The sequence below is a fragment of the Myotis brandtii genome, unplaced genomic scaffold (genome assembly GCF_000412655.1).
Source record: "Myotis brandtii unplaced genomic scaffold, ASM41265v1 scaffold927, whole genome shotgun sequence".
NCBI classification, from domain to species: Eukaryota; Metazoa; Chordata; class Mammalia; order Chiroptera; family Vespertilionidae; genus Myotis; species Myotis brandtii.
The window spans coordinates 788,492-805,000 of NW_005371823.1; the positions used below are offsets into that span (position 1 = coordinate 788,492).

The 16,509-nt window shown below is 46.4% G+C and overlaps 1 protein-coding gene across 1 annotated transcript in view; it reads right to left on the bottom strand.

Annotated features, from left to right (window-relative positions):
* RYR3 (ryanodine receptor 3) overlaps positions 1-16,509 on the bottom strand; it is a 380,950-nt gene that overhangs the window by 194,505 nt on the left and 169,936 nt on the right. Inside the window, exons 28-32 of the mRNA XM_014532943.1 lie at positions 9,416-9,624; positions 7,574-7,749; positions 6,643-6,679; positions 4,947-5,110; positions 1,754-1,919 (exon numbers count right to left, since the gene is read on the bottom strand). Coding sequence (XP_014388429.1) covers positions 1,754-1,919; positions 4,947-5,110; positions 6,643-6,679; positions 7,574-7,749; positions 9,416-9,624 — 752 coding nt within the window. The remainder of the gene's footprint in view (positions 1-1,753; positions 1,920-4,946; positions 5,111-6,642; positions 6,680-7,573; positions 7,750-9,415; positions 9,625-16,509) is intronic.

A 16,509-nucleotide genomic window follows, 5' to 3' on the forward strand; every position in this document is an offset into this window, starting at 1 on the left:
GTGACGGCCTGGGAAGGAACCTAGAGGTTGGCTGTTCCCACCTGCTCATCGGCCCTGCCCCCACAGTGGGTGCCCATCAGGTGATCAGAGCCTATTGGCAAGGGAAAGGGACAAAGAGGTGGTCAGTGCGCCTCATAGTGACTCGTCCAGCAGTCGTTCTGCCGTTAGAGTCAATTTGCATATTTCCCTTTTATTATATAGAATAGAGGCCTGGTGCACACATCTGGGCTGGCCGGCCTGCCTGCCCTGAAGAAGGCCCCGGATTGAGGTGGGGGGGCCTCGCTGGGGGCTAGGGCCAGTCTGTGTGAGGGACTGAGGGTGGTTTGCAGGCCAGCCACACTCCCAATCTCGGTGGGGATCACCACTGGGGGTGGGGCTGGCCTGGGTGAAGGGCCTGGGGCAGTTGCAGGCCAGCCACACTTCAATCAGGGTGGGGGTTCCTGCTGGGGGGCTAGGCCGGTCTGGGCGAGTGGCCAGGGCTGTTTGCAAGCTGGCCACACCCCCGGCTTTGTCAGGAAGGAAGTCTGAAAGATGTCCGGTCTAATTAGCATATTACCTTTTTATTAGTACAGTGGGGCCTTGACTTATGAGTGTCCTGACTAACGAGTTTTTCGAGATACGAGCCGTCTCTCAGCTGAGTTTTTGCTTTGAGTTGCGAGCTAAAATTCGGGTTTCGAGCCAGCTTCAGATACCCCACCGCTAGTTGGCGCAGCAAACGTCACAGTGAACACCACAACATCAGCCCAACATCACGTGTCTCACTCGTTCACTTTTGATTTGACATACGAGTAATTTGAGTTAAGAGCTCCATCACAGAACGAATTAAACTCGTAAGTCAAGGCCCCACTGTATAGATTACTGACTACAGGCTTCTTGTGCTGATGACAGGTAAACCTACATGTGTACAACAGTGGTTTTCCTGACTAGTTCTATCAGAGCTCACAGTAATGTAATAGGGAAACACATTATTTATACACGTGCATTTTAAAAGGACCCTGTAAGGAATCCACAGGGAATGAGATGAACCTTTTGCAAAGTGAATACTGCCTGGCAAATTAATCCATTTTATGGGTCTATATTTGATCACAGAAGTTTCTTTCTTTTTTAAAATTCATTTTTATTTTTGAAAGTATCACAGATGTTCCCCTTCCCCCCACCCCACATTGATCCCCTCCTCTTGCTCCCGCCCCTGCCCCAGGCCTTCACCACACTATTGTGTGTGCCCATGGGATATGCATATATGCATATAAATTCTTTGGTTAATTTCTTCCTGCCACCCCCAACCCTCCCTCTGAGATTTGTCTGCCAGTTTCATGCTTCCATGTCTCTGGATCTATTTTGTTCCTAGGTTTATTTTTTTCAGTATATTCCAGAAGTTTCTAAAAGCAAGGAGTATTTCTGTTCACCTCTGAAACTTTGCATCTTGTATGGCCCAGGTAACATAAAAATTGCACAAGAAATATTTATGGAATAAATGAATAACCTTTAGAGACCATCACCAGGGAAAAATCTTCTTATTTTCTAGAAAGATGACCAGCATATCTGATCAATCAATAAATATGATATGTCCCCCCACCCCCGTTTTTCGCCTCTCTGGACAAAATGAAGCCATTCTGCTTCTTTTTTGTTTTCTAAGGTGGCCTATGGGCCACATGGCTCATCACCTGCTGAGATGGGATGCTGAATATGGCAAGTGAGGAGCAGAGACCTAAGACAGGAACGCTGCTGTCTCGGCCCCAAAAGCTGTCCCTACCTGGTAACAGGTGCCAAGTTCTCTCCCATTGGCCGAGAAGGACAACATGCCCATTGCCAGATCCACGAGGCAGCCGATCTCCAGGTCCACGTTGCTGCGACTTGATCGTTGGGAAGTGGCCACAATGTCCCCACCCCAGACCATGTAGCAGTTGCTGCGCTTCACACTAGGAGCCAAAAAGATGAAAGAAAGGCACAGAGTGTGGACTGGGGCAGTTTACAATCGGGGCTCAGGGATGGACTGCCCCAGGCCTTCCCGTTTGCCCCCAGTAACTCTTTTTCTTAAACTAATTCATCTAGCTTCAACCCAGTTTCCTCAGGCACAAACCTCTCAGTTTAGGGATGTGGCAGTCTGTCAGGCTACTTTGGTCCAGAGAGCGTAATGTTTGGGAACTGTTTCCCGGCTCAATATCACTCCAGCTTTCTGAACCAGAGAATGGGATGTTTGTATTCTCCCCTTAGAGATGGGAAATGGAGGCACAAGGAGGATACCCTCCACAGGCAGACTTATACACTGTATAGGCATTTGGTATGTGAGGCTGGAACAAAGCTCTGGGTTTAGAGTCCTAGCCCAGTGTCAGGGCACTTGGACACTCAGGGCTGCATTCCTTAGGAGGGCAGGCCTGGGCCTGGGGAGACTTGCAGAATAGGTCACATTGGTCTCTGGTGCTCTCCCAGCTCCCTGGAGTTCTGTCCCACACTCTTCCCTAACTACCAGCTGGGGAAGAGTGCCTTTCTCAGCTAGCTGTCCACACCCTGCAGAATGTAATCTGTATGGTAGGCACCATTATGTAGATTTAAAAGCTAACTATAATACCAAAAGCACCATCAAGTCTCCAAAGCCTGGTTCCTTAATGGTAAGATTTAAAATCCTGGGTGGGTTTAGAGAAGTGGCACAGGGGCAATGGTGATTCCTAAGCCCTTTGCAATGGCTGTGGGCACTGGACAGTTGACTGGGTCTCTCCTACACCCAGTCCTGGGGTACATCATCTGAGAAACCCGGTCACTTGAAGTAACACAAAGAGATTTTTCTCAGGTTAAACGAGAGAGTGAGTCTGTACCTGATGGAAGGGAAGCCCCTTGAAACAACCTATGGTCAATCTGATTTGACCTTGGAAAGTCAAGGTTTGATTAGAATTCTCCAAGATTCTTTCCAGCTCTAGAATTCTATTACTCCCTACCTGCGCTCTCTCCCCCACCCCCATCCCGTTCCCTACTGGAAATCCCCTTTGTAAATCACTTTATGGCCACTTCCCAATGATCAGGTCTGCCTCCCTCTCTTCTGGGGCCCCCACTGGGCTGGTCCTCCATGTGAATGCCCTTGGGCAGGGCCAGTGCAAAGTGCTCCTTCAATGCATTACAGCCATTGCTAGATTTCCATAAAGGTTAAACTGCAGCCATGTTATTACTGCTTCTTAGTGATTAGGGACTGAGTACATTGATGACTACTACAGAATTCAATTAATAATGTATTGAAGTGGTGAGAGGGTGAAGTGCCATACTTTGGTCATATTTTAAATGGTCCAAAATTGAAATACCAAAAAATATCTGAAGATCGACACAGTATTTCTTGTTATGTGAGACAAAGAAGTAAGAATTACTGAGCACCGACCATATACTGGGTCTTATTCCAGGTGCTAACGTGTCAGTTAGTTTTCACAATAAAAACTGTCACTGAGGCTCAGATAAATCATGGCCAGTAAGGCAGAGCCAGGAAACTAGAGCAATAAACCCAACTGGGATGGGCACGTCTGCCTTTTGATTTTCTGTTTGAAAAGGAAAGTCTGGACTGTCAATGACTTTCACATACTTTCCTTGCCAACCAGAACCGGATGTTGCTTATAGCATCTACTCTGAGTCTTATTACATGATAGATGTTCAGTAATAGTAATAGAAGCAGTTAATGTCTATTGACTGCATGGGCTGTGGCACTATTCTAGGCTTTTTTCTATGTATTATCTCTTCCAATCCTCACAATACCCTTTAGCAACAATTTTCGACCCTTTTCATCTCATGTCGTACATAAACCAATTACTAAAATTCTGCGGCATACTAAAAAATATATCATTTTTTTGCCCATCTGACAAAAATATAGGTATAATTTTGATTCATTCGCACCAGACGGCCATTGTTGTGTTGGCTGTCATTTTTCTATTTGACAATCTAAGGGAAAAGAGGCTAGTGTCCCTGACTAAACAGTAAGATATTGCATGTTTTAAAAAAATCCACGTAGCACACTGATGTGGCACACTGGCTGAAAATCGCTGCTCTATAAGACTGGAACTATTATTCTCATTTTACAGACAAGGAAATTGAGCCCAGGGAGGTTAGTGACTGGCCCCAAGTCACACTTCTAGTCGGTACCGGAACCCAGTTTAAAATACAGGCAGTTTGCTCTCCGAGTCTGTGCTCTTAACCACCTGCCCGCAACGGTCCTCCTGACATAGCGCTTGTACCCGACCACTCGTCTTTGATGAGCCAGAAGCATCTAAAAAGCACTGACTGCAGAAACATTCCTGACTTTGTAGGGCTAAAGGGCAGCTTGAAAAACAACTTCGTGTATCTCTACACATCTGCCTGGGGAAAGACTCCATCCACTCTCAGGTGGAAACAAGATATGGTCTCCTGGGTCACCTCTGGCCACAGCTGGCCAAGGCTGCTCTCTCTGGGTGCGGTGCCAGTGGACCGGTGGGAGGATGTGGGTGTGCCTAAAATGTGTTTTCCCTAAAGATCCCTAATTTTTACTCAGTGGTTATTAGTCATGAATTTGCAGTGTCTCTTTGATATTCTTCGGGCTTTCAGCCATGACACACTTTTGGGATGAGGAGTCCTGACTTGATCGGTTGCTGTGTGATGTGGTGCATCATTTTCTTCTGAAGCGACTTCTCTCAAGCACGCAGGGATGTTTCTCTGTGTTGTTCTGTTGTAGAAATCGGGCTTGCCCAGAAACCAGGGAGGAGTCTGAAATGGAGCTCAGATCTCCCAATTGTGCACCTGTATCTCCCATCCCTGGGTCATGTTTTATAGACATGAGGAAATGACCCACGATTTTCACTAATAACATGCCTCCACCATAGTACCCACCCCCACCTATTTACTTAGGGTTTTAAGCCTGTGCTTCATTTCCCCTCCTTAATAGATGCTGAATGTTTCCTTCTTTTGGGTTGTCGGGGGTAAGTGAGGAGCCCCCTTACCTTTCGTGGACCCGGCCTCTTTCATCCCCCAGAGTAACAGTCACCGTACAGTTTTTATTCAGGTCAAACTTTTCACTGTAGAAGTGATAGTCCGGAGTCACCCATCCGACCCAGACACAGGAGGGGTCTTGTCCGGCAAAGATGCGGATGGCGTAGTAGCACTGCTAGAGAGAGACCACAGACCAGACGAGTGAGTGGCCCTCAGGGAAGCGTGATCAGGAAGCAGGAATAGAGCTACAGCCCATTGGTCCCTTTTCTTAAAAAGCGTACTCGGGTCTAGAGGGGCACTGCACTGCACTCTCACTTGGAGGAAGGCCTGGCTAGCGTTTGGCTTCCTTATTTGTCTCTTGTCTGTTTGGCTTGAGCATCTACCACCATTTACTCAGAAGATGCTGCTGGGGAAATAAGTGGCAGCCACTCAGAGTGGCCAGCACAGGACCTCAACCCTCTCCTGGGCACTGACTTTGCCCTGAGAGAAGAAACAGTCAAGGCTCAGAGAACCCCTGCTACACTTTTCACTTTTACAAAGAAATCCACGGCATTTTTGGGGGGCAAGTCTTGAAAAAGATGCTGTGAAATAAAGCCCCTAGAGTGGCCAAACACGCTTTATGTGGTCAGCAGGCTCATCGACACAGCAGTTCTTGGCGGATGCCATAACCACTTGTGAAGTGTATCCCTATGTTATAACAATAACTAAAGCTTTAAGGTAAGTGATTCCTTCACCATGTTCCTTATGAAACTGAGCACATTCATTCTTAATGAAGTTACTTCTATTCATCGTCTTGTCCTCCTTTTTTTTAACTGGAAGATAAAAGGGTAAGCCAGTCAGAGCTGGGCTTCAATGTTGGCACTGGCAGCTATTAATCCTGGGACCTTGGACAAGTCCTTTGTCCTTTCTGTGTCTCAGGATATATGATGTTGCCCATCTCGCAAGGCTGCTGTGGGCATTACGTGGGAAGGTGGCGCAATGTGCCCAGCCCAGTGCCCTTCACATTCTAAGTGTGCGGCTGCGGCAGCAAGAATCCTCTTCCCGATGGCAGTTAACCTATGAACTCAGGATGTAGGGTCACATAATAGAAGGGGTGACATGAATTTCTTTAAAAAATGTTTTTTTTTGTGTTGTTGTTTTTTTTGTCAGGTGCTAAAAGAAGAATGAGAGAGTGTGAGAGAGAGAAATTAGGAAGTGTTGCTCCCTGACTACTATCTAGCTCTAGAAAAGGGACCAAAAGCAGCCTCCATTTTTCAGGCGGGTTCCCTGGCTCCTGTTTCTCGTTTGAATGCTTTCAACATGATTCCTGACACTGCTCAGAGAGATGGGAGAGTTGATACACAGAAGTTTACATAAAAGAGCAAAGAAAAGGATTAAATTAAGACACCGCCCCCCCTCCCCCATCTGACATTCATCTCCATTAGAAAGGCAGTGCTGGGCCCCTGGTGGCAAATGGGCAACAAGTACAAAATGTTGCCCAATTAGATGCTCCAGGTGGAGCTTCTGCCGCGCACTGAATCACTGTCTCTTCTCCCCCATCTGAGAAATGCCAGAGACGTGATTTGGAAGCATCGAGATGCATATTAAAAGACAGAGCAATTGGCAATTACAGAGGATCTCTAGACAGATCATTGCTAGGAGGGGCATATTACCAGGCACAGCAAAGACTCAAATAATTAAAACCATAATTTGAGCACATTTACTTACTGTTGTTGTTTGAGAGAGTAGTTCTTGCATCTGTTTCCTGGAGGGAAGATAAAATCTGTGTTTTAGTTATTCGGCTGTAGAGAGAATTCCACAATTCTGACAGGCAGTTGATCTCCCTTTAATGATGAAGGTGAGTTTAGGGAACTATTTCCTATACACCAGTGATCCCCACTGATCTTGGGATGTGTTCATTTGTAACCTGCCACCACAAGCCAGGGCTATGACTTCCAACTCCTGTCCCTCAGCCCAGGGGCTGAGGGTGTTGAAAAGATTGTAATAATGTGTGTGGGGATACCTCTGGATATATTCTCCTGTTCTCTCAAGTAGCTGTGCTTATTTAAAGCCTGGTAGACAGCGAAACTCTAGAGAAAACCTGGACAACACAGCTCCAAACAGGCAGACAAACATCAATGATTAAAAATAGACATTGAAAGAAATAAAGACGGCAAGGAATATACTCCTTATCAGGGAGGGAGAAGTCACTCACTCATGAGTCACATGGCTTCTGGGCTGGACACCGACCATAGTTACGCAAAGAAGGTGGGGTTTGCCTCCAGAAGCTTCTAATTTCACACAAAGGCAACAACAACTGCAGCCTCTCCTTTTACTCCAAAAGCATAGTCATTTAGCCTGGAAGGAGGCCAGGGACTCAGAAGGCTTGAGACGAGCAGAGGCGTTTCCACTAGAGGTGACTCTGTTTAGCTTGATTGGCTTCCCTAATTATGCATTGCACACACACACACACACACATGTGTATGCACAAGTGGGTATATACATTCAAATCCCCATTTCTTTACCTAACCGAGAGCAAAGGGAATCCTAACCACAGAGTTCTAGACATGCTGAGGTAGAGTAAGAAACAGACAGACGGAAAGCCAACTTTACAACAGACGTGATGAGCACCTCTGAGGGCTGGAGGCCTGGCCCTCACCTTTTCTGGAAAGCATCACTGTCCAGGCAGGGGCTGTGGGTGAAGGAGGAGTGGCACTCGACGGGCATGCTCAGGCGGAGGTAGATCATGCTGGCATCGCTATTCTGTGTGCCAAATGTCTTGTGGGTCACCTTGAGGCACGGAGGGCTGTCCATGGTGCTGTCGATCCTCATGACCTGGAAACACCATGGGTCCTTTATGTGATGCACCCACATGAGCCTTACCTTGACTCTGTTCCTCCTTCCCTCACTGACATTACATATGTCAAGACTTTCTGTGAATGATAAAAGTTGTCACTAGTGATGACCAAACCATTATTCTCATCATTACTTGGACCTTGCCCAGTAGAAAAATAACAGATCTTCCTCTGACTGGAGAACTTAGAGATTTAAACACCCCTACTGGGTTTTCTACAAGGTCAAGGGTGGAGAACAGGTGCAAGACGGTGGGGGGGGGCAGTCTCTGCGTAATGCCCCATGGTGTCCACTGAGGCTGATCTTTCAGGTTAGTGGGCAAGTGGCTAAATAAAACCTTCCCGAAGATTCCCGTTGTCAGTGGGCATGAGAATATCTAGGGGAGAGGACAATGGGGAGCCCAAAGCTCATGAAGAAAAATCACAGCTCCCTTGGAGGGTGCTGTCTCCCATCCGTGCATTTCCCATCTCTGCCACAGTCACAGCCTGAGCACTGAGGTTCACCAAGGCTTCTCTAAACACCGAGGACATTCCCAGCACCAGGGCATGAATATTGCAGGGAAAGGGATTGGAGGAAGAAAGATCAAAACTAAATTTTAAAAATGTGTGTGTGTGTGTGTGTGTGTGTGTGTGTGTGTGTGTGTGTGTGTGTGTGTGTGTGTGTGTGTAGGGGGGCATTGGGGAGGAAGAGAAAGTAAAATGAGACTTATAATAATAATGTCCTCATGACCCAAGCATTTCTCCCCGCATTCTAGAGACTAGTTTTTATCCTGTGGTCTACAGATGTGTTTAAACTTTTTTTGTTCAGTTTGTAGATTTTTCTTCGTGGAGGGTCTCTAAATCCCATCCGTCTGCAAGCCAGCTTTCTAAAGCAATGGCCAGGTAGGAATCTGAGAAAGAAACCTCTCCACTGTGTAAGACTGTGGGGAAAAGTGGGGGGTTGAGAGTTGATGCTTGTTGAATTTAGATCGGAAGGTGAGCTAAGGGAACTTACAGTTAGGTAGAAGCAAGCCACTCAGTCTAATGCTTCCATGCAGCTGATCTGTCTGACTTTCAACCAGTACTCTCCCCCGCCCCCGCCCAAATCATGAAAAAACCATGGCGGGCACAGGCAAAACGGAGGCAAAAAGATATAGAATCAGAACCCAAATCAGGCTCCTTATAATCTTTGGCTCCGCTCAGCCCCCCTACAAGATGCCAGCATCATAATCAATGACTACTCCTCAGCTTAAAATGCTGGAAATGGTTCTGGAGAAATTAAATCAGTTTATGAGCAGAGGAGAAGCATGTCCAGGACATCTTAACAGGCACTGACCTTTTTAAGGAAAACGACATTTAAGGTCTCTGAATACTGTGTTACTATGACAATGGCAGTCCAGGGATGCCTGGAGAAAACACAGTGGCCCAAAGGCTTGGAGCCTGAGCTGCAAAGGGTATGTCTGCAAGACGGTTGCCATCTGTAAGATGCCACTGAGCTGCCCCAATTAAGGTGTCTGCAACGACAGCTCTGCGGGCCAGCAAGGAGGAGGCTGGTAAGCAGCCAGGGCATGGGCTTAGGTAAGCAGCTGCCCTGTGCCAGGGGCATTAGCAGGAGCTTAGTGCCTTGGCCCATGTGCCCTGCCAGGTTCGCCCACGATGTGTAACATTACCTCTATCTGGGGATGATCCTTCGGCACGTTGACAAACGTTGGGAGGCGCTTGCTGAACCACATTGCAACATCTCGGTTCATGTTGACAGCAAAAGGCTCAAAGCCCTCTTGGAGGCCGCACATGGTATAAAACTTGAAGGTACTGGCGTCCATCCCGAGATTCATGCGGCCGATCTGAGACAGCCCCAGAGAGCAGATGGGCACAAAGCCTGCAGAATGGCGAATGAGAGCCCTGCCTCAGCCCGCAGTCCCATCCCAGGACTGCGAGGAAGTCTGACCTTTGCCTCCTTAACAGCTTTGAGTCCCGGCCAGAAAGATGGGAACCCACCCTTTGTCTTTCTTCCTGGCAGGTAAATGGAACAACAGGAGGCACATGGAGGTGATGGCTGCCCGTGGGGTATATGGAAAGGAAAAGTAATTTGGTTCAAAATAATTTGGGGGAAAAAGCAATCGTCCAGTCAAGATTCTTCTTAAACTGTAAATAAACATAAGCCGGAAAAGTAAAACCAATAAGAGAAAAAGTAAAATTCTTTATCTATGTCTTAGTTGAAACTGCTGTTGGGCCCTGGGAAATTTTAAATATTGCCCTAAACAGAACAGCATGAGAAACCTAAAGAAGGACTTGGTGCAAACACCTCACTTTTTCTAGGCCTCAGCATATTCCCCAGGAAATAAGAGCGCTGATGGTTTCCCCAGTCCCAGAGTATGATTCTGAGAAGTTTCAAATGCTGACACTATGCCTCTGTTTACGAAACACAGTTTCCAGTCCCCCTCCCGTCCCCCATCCTCCTAGCTACTGAGATGGTCCCCGCCTGAGCAGGAAGGCATAATTTTTGAGCAGGAGCTGTGGAAAACTCTCTTCCCTCCTACATGTCTCTTCTCTCCAAGCTCACATCAATTAAAAACACTGCCAAAGAGGCCAAAGCAGAAGTTTAAATTGCTTGGTGTTCTTCTTTGTGGGTATTTATAAATCATAATTGTGGACCAATAAATCAGCAGAGCTGGGAAAGCACTCATTATCCTGGGTTTGGGAGGACTTGGGAGGCAGGCGACCAAGAGTGCTCAGAGGGAGGAAGGGCTCTGAGGCTGGTGGCTCTAGCCCCACAAAGGAAATTGGTGTCCCTGCTAGGACAGGGATGTTTATTTAAGCGGAAATTTAAAAGCCAATTTTGGGCACATGCGCACGGTTGGGTGGGCCTCGTTCCTTCTCGCCGAGCGCCGCCAACATGGTGTTCAGGCGCTTCGTGGAGGTTGGCCGGGTGGCCTACGTCTCCTTCGGGCCTCATGCCGGGAAGCTGGTCGCGATCGTAGATGTTATCAATCAGAACAGGGCTTTGGTAAGGAAAGAGTCACAACTTCCCGCGGCAGTGGGTGGTGCGCTGTAATGACCCCGGAGGTAGGAGGGCTGTGGGTGGGCGATGGCGGTATTTTAGTTTGCGGGAAGCAGGCAGGGCGCTGTAGGGGTTTTCAAGCACAGATTTGAGTTGGCCAGTGCCACTGGGTTTGGGTATTACCTCTGCCGCTTACACTAGCCAGCACCTTTAACTATGGCTAAAACATTGGTGAGGGTTAAATGAGTTACTGTATATGTATAAAGGGAGTTTAGAACAAGGCAGGCATGTAGTATTGAGAACCACAAACTTAAGGGATTGACCAGAGGCTGTGAATGAACATTAAGTTGTTTGTTGGGAATGTAAGGATTGAAGACTTATAATTGTCAAGTAAATTACATGTAGTTAGGTAATAGGCTGAACTACTGCTAATAATCGTTTTTTTAAAAAAGCATTTAAATAGTAGGACTTGGATTTTGAAAGGACATGTTATGCAGACTATCCAACACGAGGGACTATAAACGTATAATAAAGGTTCTTTTTAACAAAAAATAAAAAATAAATAAAAAATAAAAAAAATAAAAGCCAATTTTGTTAGCATTTATATTCAACAGTAAGAGCAGTTCCATTTCCATTGTAGAGACCGGGGCCAAAATGCGCTCCTCAGAGCACAGGTGCTTATACACTGTTATCTAAGCCACAGAGTTCTATGTAAATCAGTGAAGTAAGAGAAGTAAATCCCTCACAAACTAAGTTGGTTGCTTTCAGAAACGATGAACTTGTTTAGGACACTATTTAATACTGTTTAAGTCATTTCTAAATAAAGCGAGCTTTAATGCAATCCTAGCAGAGCGAGGGTGATGTCTATATAGAGATTGTCCTCTCAGGGCCACCAAGGACTGAGAGTAGGTGGTGGCCATGGCCCTCAGGAAGGTAGATGGACAGGCCAATCAGACCTGCACCATTCACACACCCTCCCAGGCACTGCTGTGCTTCTGGCATTTTTGCACTAGGGGGTCTGATAGGTGAAACCATCTCCTTTCTATGACAGAGATTTTTATACACAAGGGACCTTTGGAAATCTGACTCCAGTGTGCAGTAAGGATGCTTATTGGCAAAATTCTTGTCCCTGCTGGGACAGAGGCCTGGCGATGTGCTATGAGAAGATGTGAAGGAGGGAGAAGAAACTGCCCTGATCCCACGGATTATGGATATGAAAATGGCAAATGGACTAGAGGAGAGTTCATCCCTACTCCCAAGACAGTGTTTTGGTCTTAGATGGGGGCAGGAAACTACCACCAACTGGAGCCATGATCATAAAGTGTTTCAGCCTGATGTGAGCAGAGATAGGACGTCTTAAGAAAATCTCTCTTTTCCTTTCTTGTCTATGAATGTGGACGGTGGAATAAGTGAGCAACAGGTATAGAAGCCTGAGTGGGAAGAAGCAGAGATGAGGACTTCTGAATAACTTAGGTCAGACAAATAACTTCCTAGTCACAGTCACGTGACAATGTAAGATGCATGCAGAAGGGCAGAAAGGTAATATTAGAATGGGGCCTTTTTTCTATAGAACTTGGGCTCCTCGTCATCCCTAGGCCATGAGTAGAAGAAACAGCGCTCTACTGGGGATGAAACTGAAGACTTGAGGAGGTAATGGACTTGACCAAGGTCATGAGAAGGGCAAGTGACAACACAGGACAAGATCCAACACCCTCTGACTCATAGTTCAGCTGCCAGTCAGTGTGCAAGAGCGGGAGTGATTATAGGGACATAATGCAAACAGCAGTTCTGTGCCAGGGCAGGGAGCTGCACTCTTTACAGAGTAAAGTGTGGTCCCTACAGGGCAGGAGCCCTCTTTACAGGGGAGAGTGCAACACTGCACGAGAAGAGGTGCGGGAATAGAAATCATAGAGGTGAAAGCAATGGGTGGGAAAGAGTGCTGGTACTTCCTGGGGGCTAAGTGGGCACAGCTGGGACAGCACTTTAAAGCTGCAGCAGAGAAGCTAAATTCAAACCTTAAGTCAGAAAAGAGAGTAACTAGAAAGGACTGAGAGCAGAGACAAATCTTTATAAGGCACCAGCACTTTCTCCTGGGGCAAAATACTTGATAACCAGCTATATTAGATCAGCTCCCTCCACCTGGTGGAGAGGCTCCAATTAATGATCTATCCACATCTACAACTTATTTATTTGAGGCATTAACACTTTATGTACCTTTATAACTCTTCATGATAGAAAAGGGGAACAATGACAATAAAGCACAATAGATAATATTTATCAAGTACTTTCTAAGCACTGGGTTTAGGGCTCTAGAGGTTTATCTCATTTTATTCGTTGGAAACGGGCCGAAACCAACCCGAGGGCCGTAGTTTGCCCAAGTACTTTCTAAGCACTGGGTTTAGGGCTCTAGAGGTTTATCTCATTATTATCCCCATTTTACAGATGCAGAAACTAAGGCTTAGCAGGTTGAATGACTTGCTGGAGGTCTGTCACCTAGGAAGCTGCAGAGCCAGCACATGGACAAGTCAGCCTGAAGCGCAGTCCAGAGCAAGCAGTGGGGACTGAAGCTAGGCTGTCTGCTTTCTAATTCTTATCCACAGCGACTTGATTTGCGGCTAAGTCTTCCTTCACTTTTCAAGCAATTTTCCTACGCGTCATGTAGTTGCCCAGTGTGCCTATAGAGCAGGCAGCCTGAGATCCATGACCACAAGACCTAGGACTGAAGACAGCAGACAGCTTAGAAGAAAAGGGCTGTCACAGCTGGCCACGTGGCTCCCTGGAGTTGACCTGGATAAAGAAGTTCCATTTGGTAAGGCCACGGGGCAGTACTATGAGCACTGACTCTTCTAAGCACTTAACCCACAGCTACAAATGAGATGAAAGAAGCAAGATGGACAAGTAAAGGGGGACAGAAATACCCTTCCCTCTTTGAAGAGGTGTGAGGAGAAAATTTGCAGATGGCATTACCTTGAAACAAGATGTGCATAGACTTCTTGTTCCAGGAAGGGAATGACAGGAACACCTGCGCTTGAGTCCTAGGGATGATCCCAGTTTCTGACACACTTTGTATCACAGGCTTCATACTGACTTTGTGACTAGGGACGGGGGTAGCCAGGAAGTCATCTTTTTATAACTCAGGAGCTTGGAAGGAAACCAGTTTGCTGGAAGCCGGTCCATCCTTGCTGCTTGACACAGTCGCTGCAGGAAAGAAACATCTGCACAGCATATGTTTCAAGGGACCTGGCATATATAGCATATTGTTCTTAATATGTTTGCTCTCCTTAAGCGCCATGTGTTTTAACCAAGGTAACTCATTTCAATCTGATGAAAGACATGAGAGCAAATCACTATCAGTCATGGAAAAAACAGATCTTGGAGAGAAGTGGTTAGATGACTGCCCAGACCGTTCCTGGGGTGTTTCTGGCATCTCAGCCCAACAGCACATGTGTTACCCAATACTTTTCATTTCCCACTAAGCTTCATGAAGATGGATTTGAGGGATAGCACTGTTTGTCACAAGCCTTGCAGAAAACACAAGAAACAAAAGGCGTGTTTGCCCTGCCACAGCCACTCTCTGAAGCATGGCACCCATCAGTGGAAAAAATGGCAGGGGACCCTTGGTACCAACGTGTTTGCGTGCAGGTGGCAGTGACACTTCTGGCAAGTACGTTTCATCTGCTGCCTATGGAAGAGCTGCCAGCAGAGTTGGGGGAGCTATTAAACCCTGACAGGCTGATGGCGGGAACAGCCCAGGAGACTGCCCCTCAGACCCCAAAGCTGCAACAGGAGCAGGATGTCCCCCAGGGAGTGCCTGGCAGAGAGGCCGGACAGGAGACTGGCACAGAAGCCTCTTCTAGACGTTACATTCTGAGGTCTGGCAGGATGATCAGGATTTTATCTTCCTTCCCTTTAAATGGAATAAAAGAGAAGGCTAATAGCAAAGGTTTCGCCATGGAAGCTGCTGAGCTTCCAGATGCCTTCAGGTGACAACAGTAAGAGCTGTGATGGTCCAGGCCAGGGAGGGGGTCAGGAACAATGATTAGAAAAACTCTAATGAGGCAGATAAGAATATTATCATCTACGACACAGAAGAGGATGGAGATAAGGATTTATAAATAACCCAGAGAAAAAAGTAGCCATGAATTTTAATGTCTGCCCCCATTCCTTCTCTCAAAGGACTAAAAACTTCCCACAGCACAACTCCCGCTGGGATAATGGCCCAAATCAAGGCCAGGAGGCTGGCGACCAGAACACAAACACATAGGGGATTTTGCTTTATGGGGGCTACAATGCACAAAGCATTGTGTTTTGTCTGCAACGAATGCTTTTCCTAGCAGCTCCAGGCGAGAACTGCTGCCTCTTTCCACTTTAAACAGCAAACAGAGAGATGCTGTATGATTATTCTAGGCCGCTGTGCTATTGTTATCAAAGAATGGCATGCAGACTCCTTTTCAACTGCCCTTCCTGAGCCATCACAGAGCTAACTGAAAGAGCCTTCCAATTACCTTGTCTCTGTTATTAAAGTGCAATATGATACTACAGTATAATGTGTTAACATAATACAGTATAATTCTATTATAAAACTGCTTCCTAGTAATAGACTTTGTTGTTATTCTGAAGGTCAAATCATGTCCCTGCACACACAAAGCCTACGAGACATCTTTTTCATTACAACAGATGATCTCTAAAAGTAGAGCTATCCTAATATATCCTCCTATTTTATAGTATTCCTCTGCTCAAACCCTATAGCAGCCCCACCCTCCATGTCTTAGAGAGGGAAGTCGAAGGGTGCTTGGTCCAGATGGAAAAGATGGAGTCTTGGTATTTGAGGCTGAAATCTGCACCCTGTCTGTCTTTCCAGCTTCATCTTCCATAAATTCCACATGCAAATCTTCCAAACTGTCCCGCCCTTTCCTGCAGTTTCCCCAAGTCCACAGCCATTCTCTAGTTATATCCTCTGAGTGGAGTACCCTTCCCCTGAGAGGTAGACACCTCAGATTCTTTAATGCTCAGTGCCAATCCCATTCCTATAGAAATCTCATTCTGTATTAGTCATTCATAACCTATGGCTTTGCATTGTTATTTTTTTCATATTATTGATTTTGTTTTCAGTTACTCAAGAAAAGCTCCTTCCCCCCCTCATTGATTTTTAGAAAGAGTGGAGGAAAGGGGTAGAGACAGAGAGAGATAAACATCAATGTAAAAGAGACACATTGATTAGTTGCCTCCTGTACGTGCCCCACCGGGGCCAAGGAAGGAGCCTGCAACAGAGGTATGTATCCTTGACTGGAATCGAACCCAAGACCCTTCAGTCCATGGGCTGACACTCTAACCACTGAGCAAAACTGGCTAGGGCAAAAGCATCTTTTTTATAAGAAAATTAGCTTTTTGATTCTGTGCTTGTGTCTTCAACACATTCACAATGATTGTTTGCTCCTCACTATGGAAAGCACACTTGATCCTGTCGCTGACACACTTAGCACACAAGGGTCCACCACTGGCCCTGCTGACACGGTTTTCCTTCTTAGACAATCTCATTAGAAAGGTAAACCATTCTATTACCAGGGGTCAAAACAGCCTCACTTTGTTTGAGGCTGTATTGCAGGTCAGCCTCCAATGGATGCCATTTTAAATGCAGGGCCATTCTGGACAGCTGTAGACACGCACCGTACCCAGAAGAGAGCATCTTATTTATTTTTACAACTGGAAAACGAATTCTTTCGGATAGGCACCACTTGCTGTTCTGAGTGCTGTAGACCACTG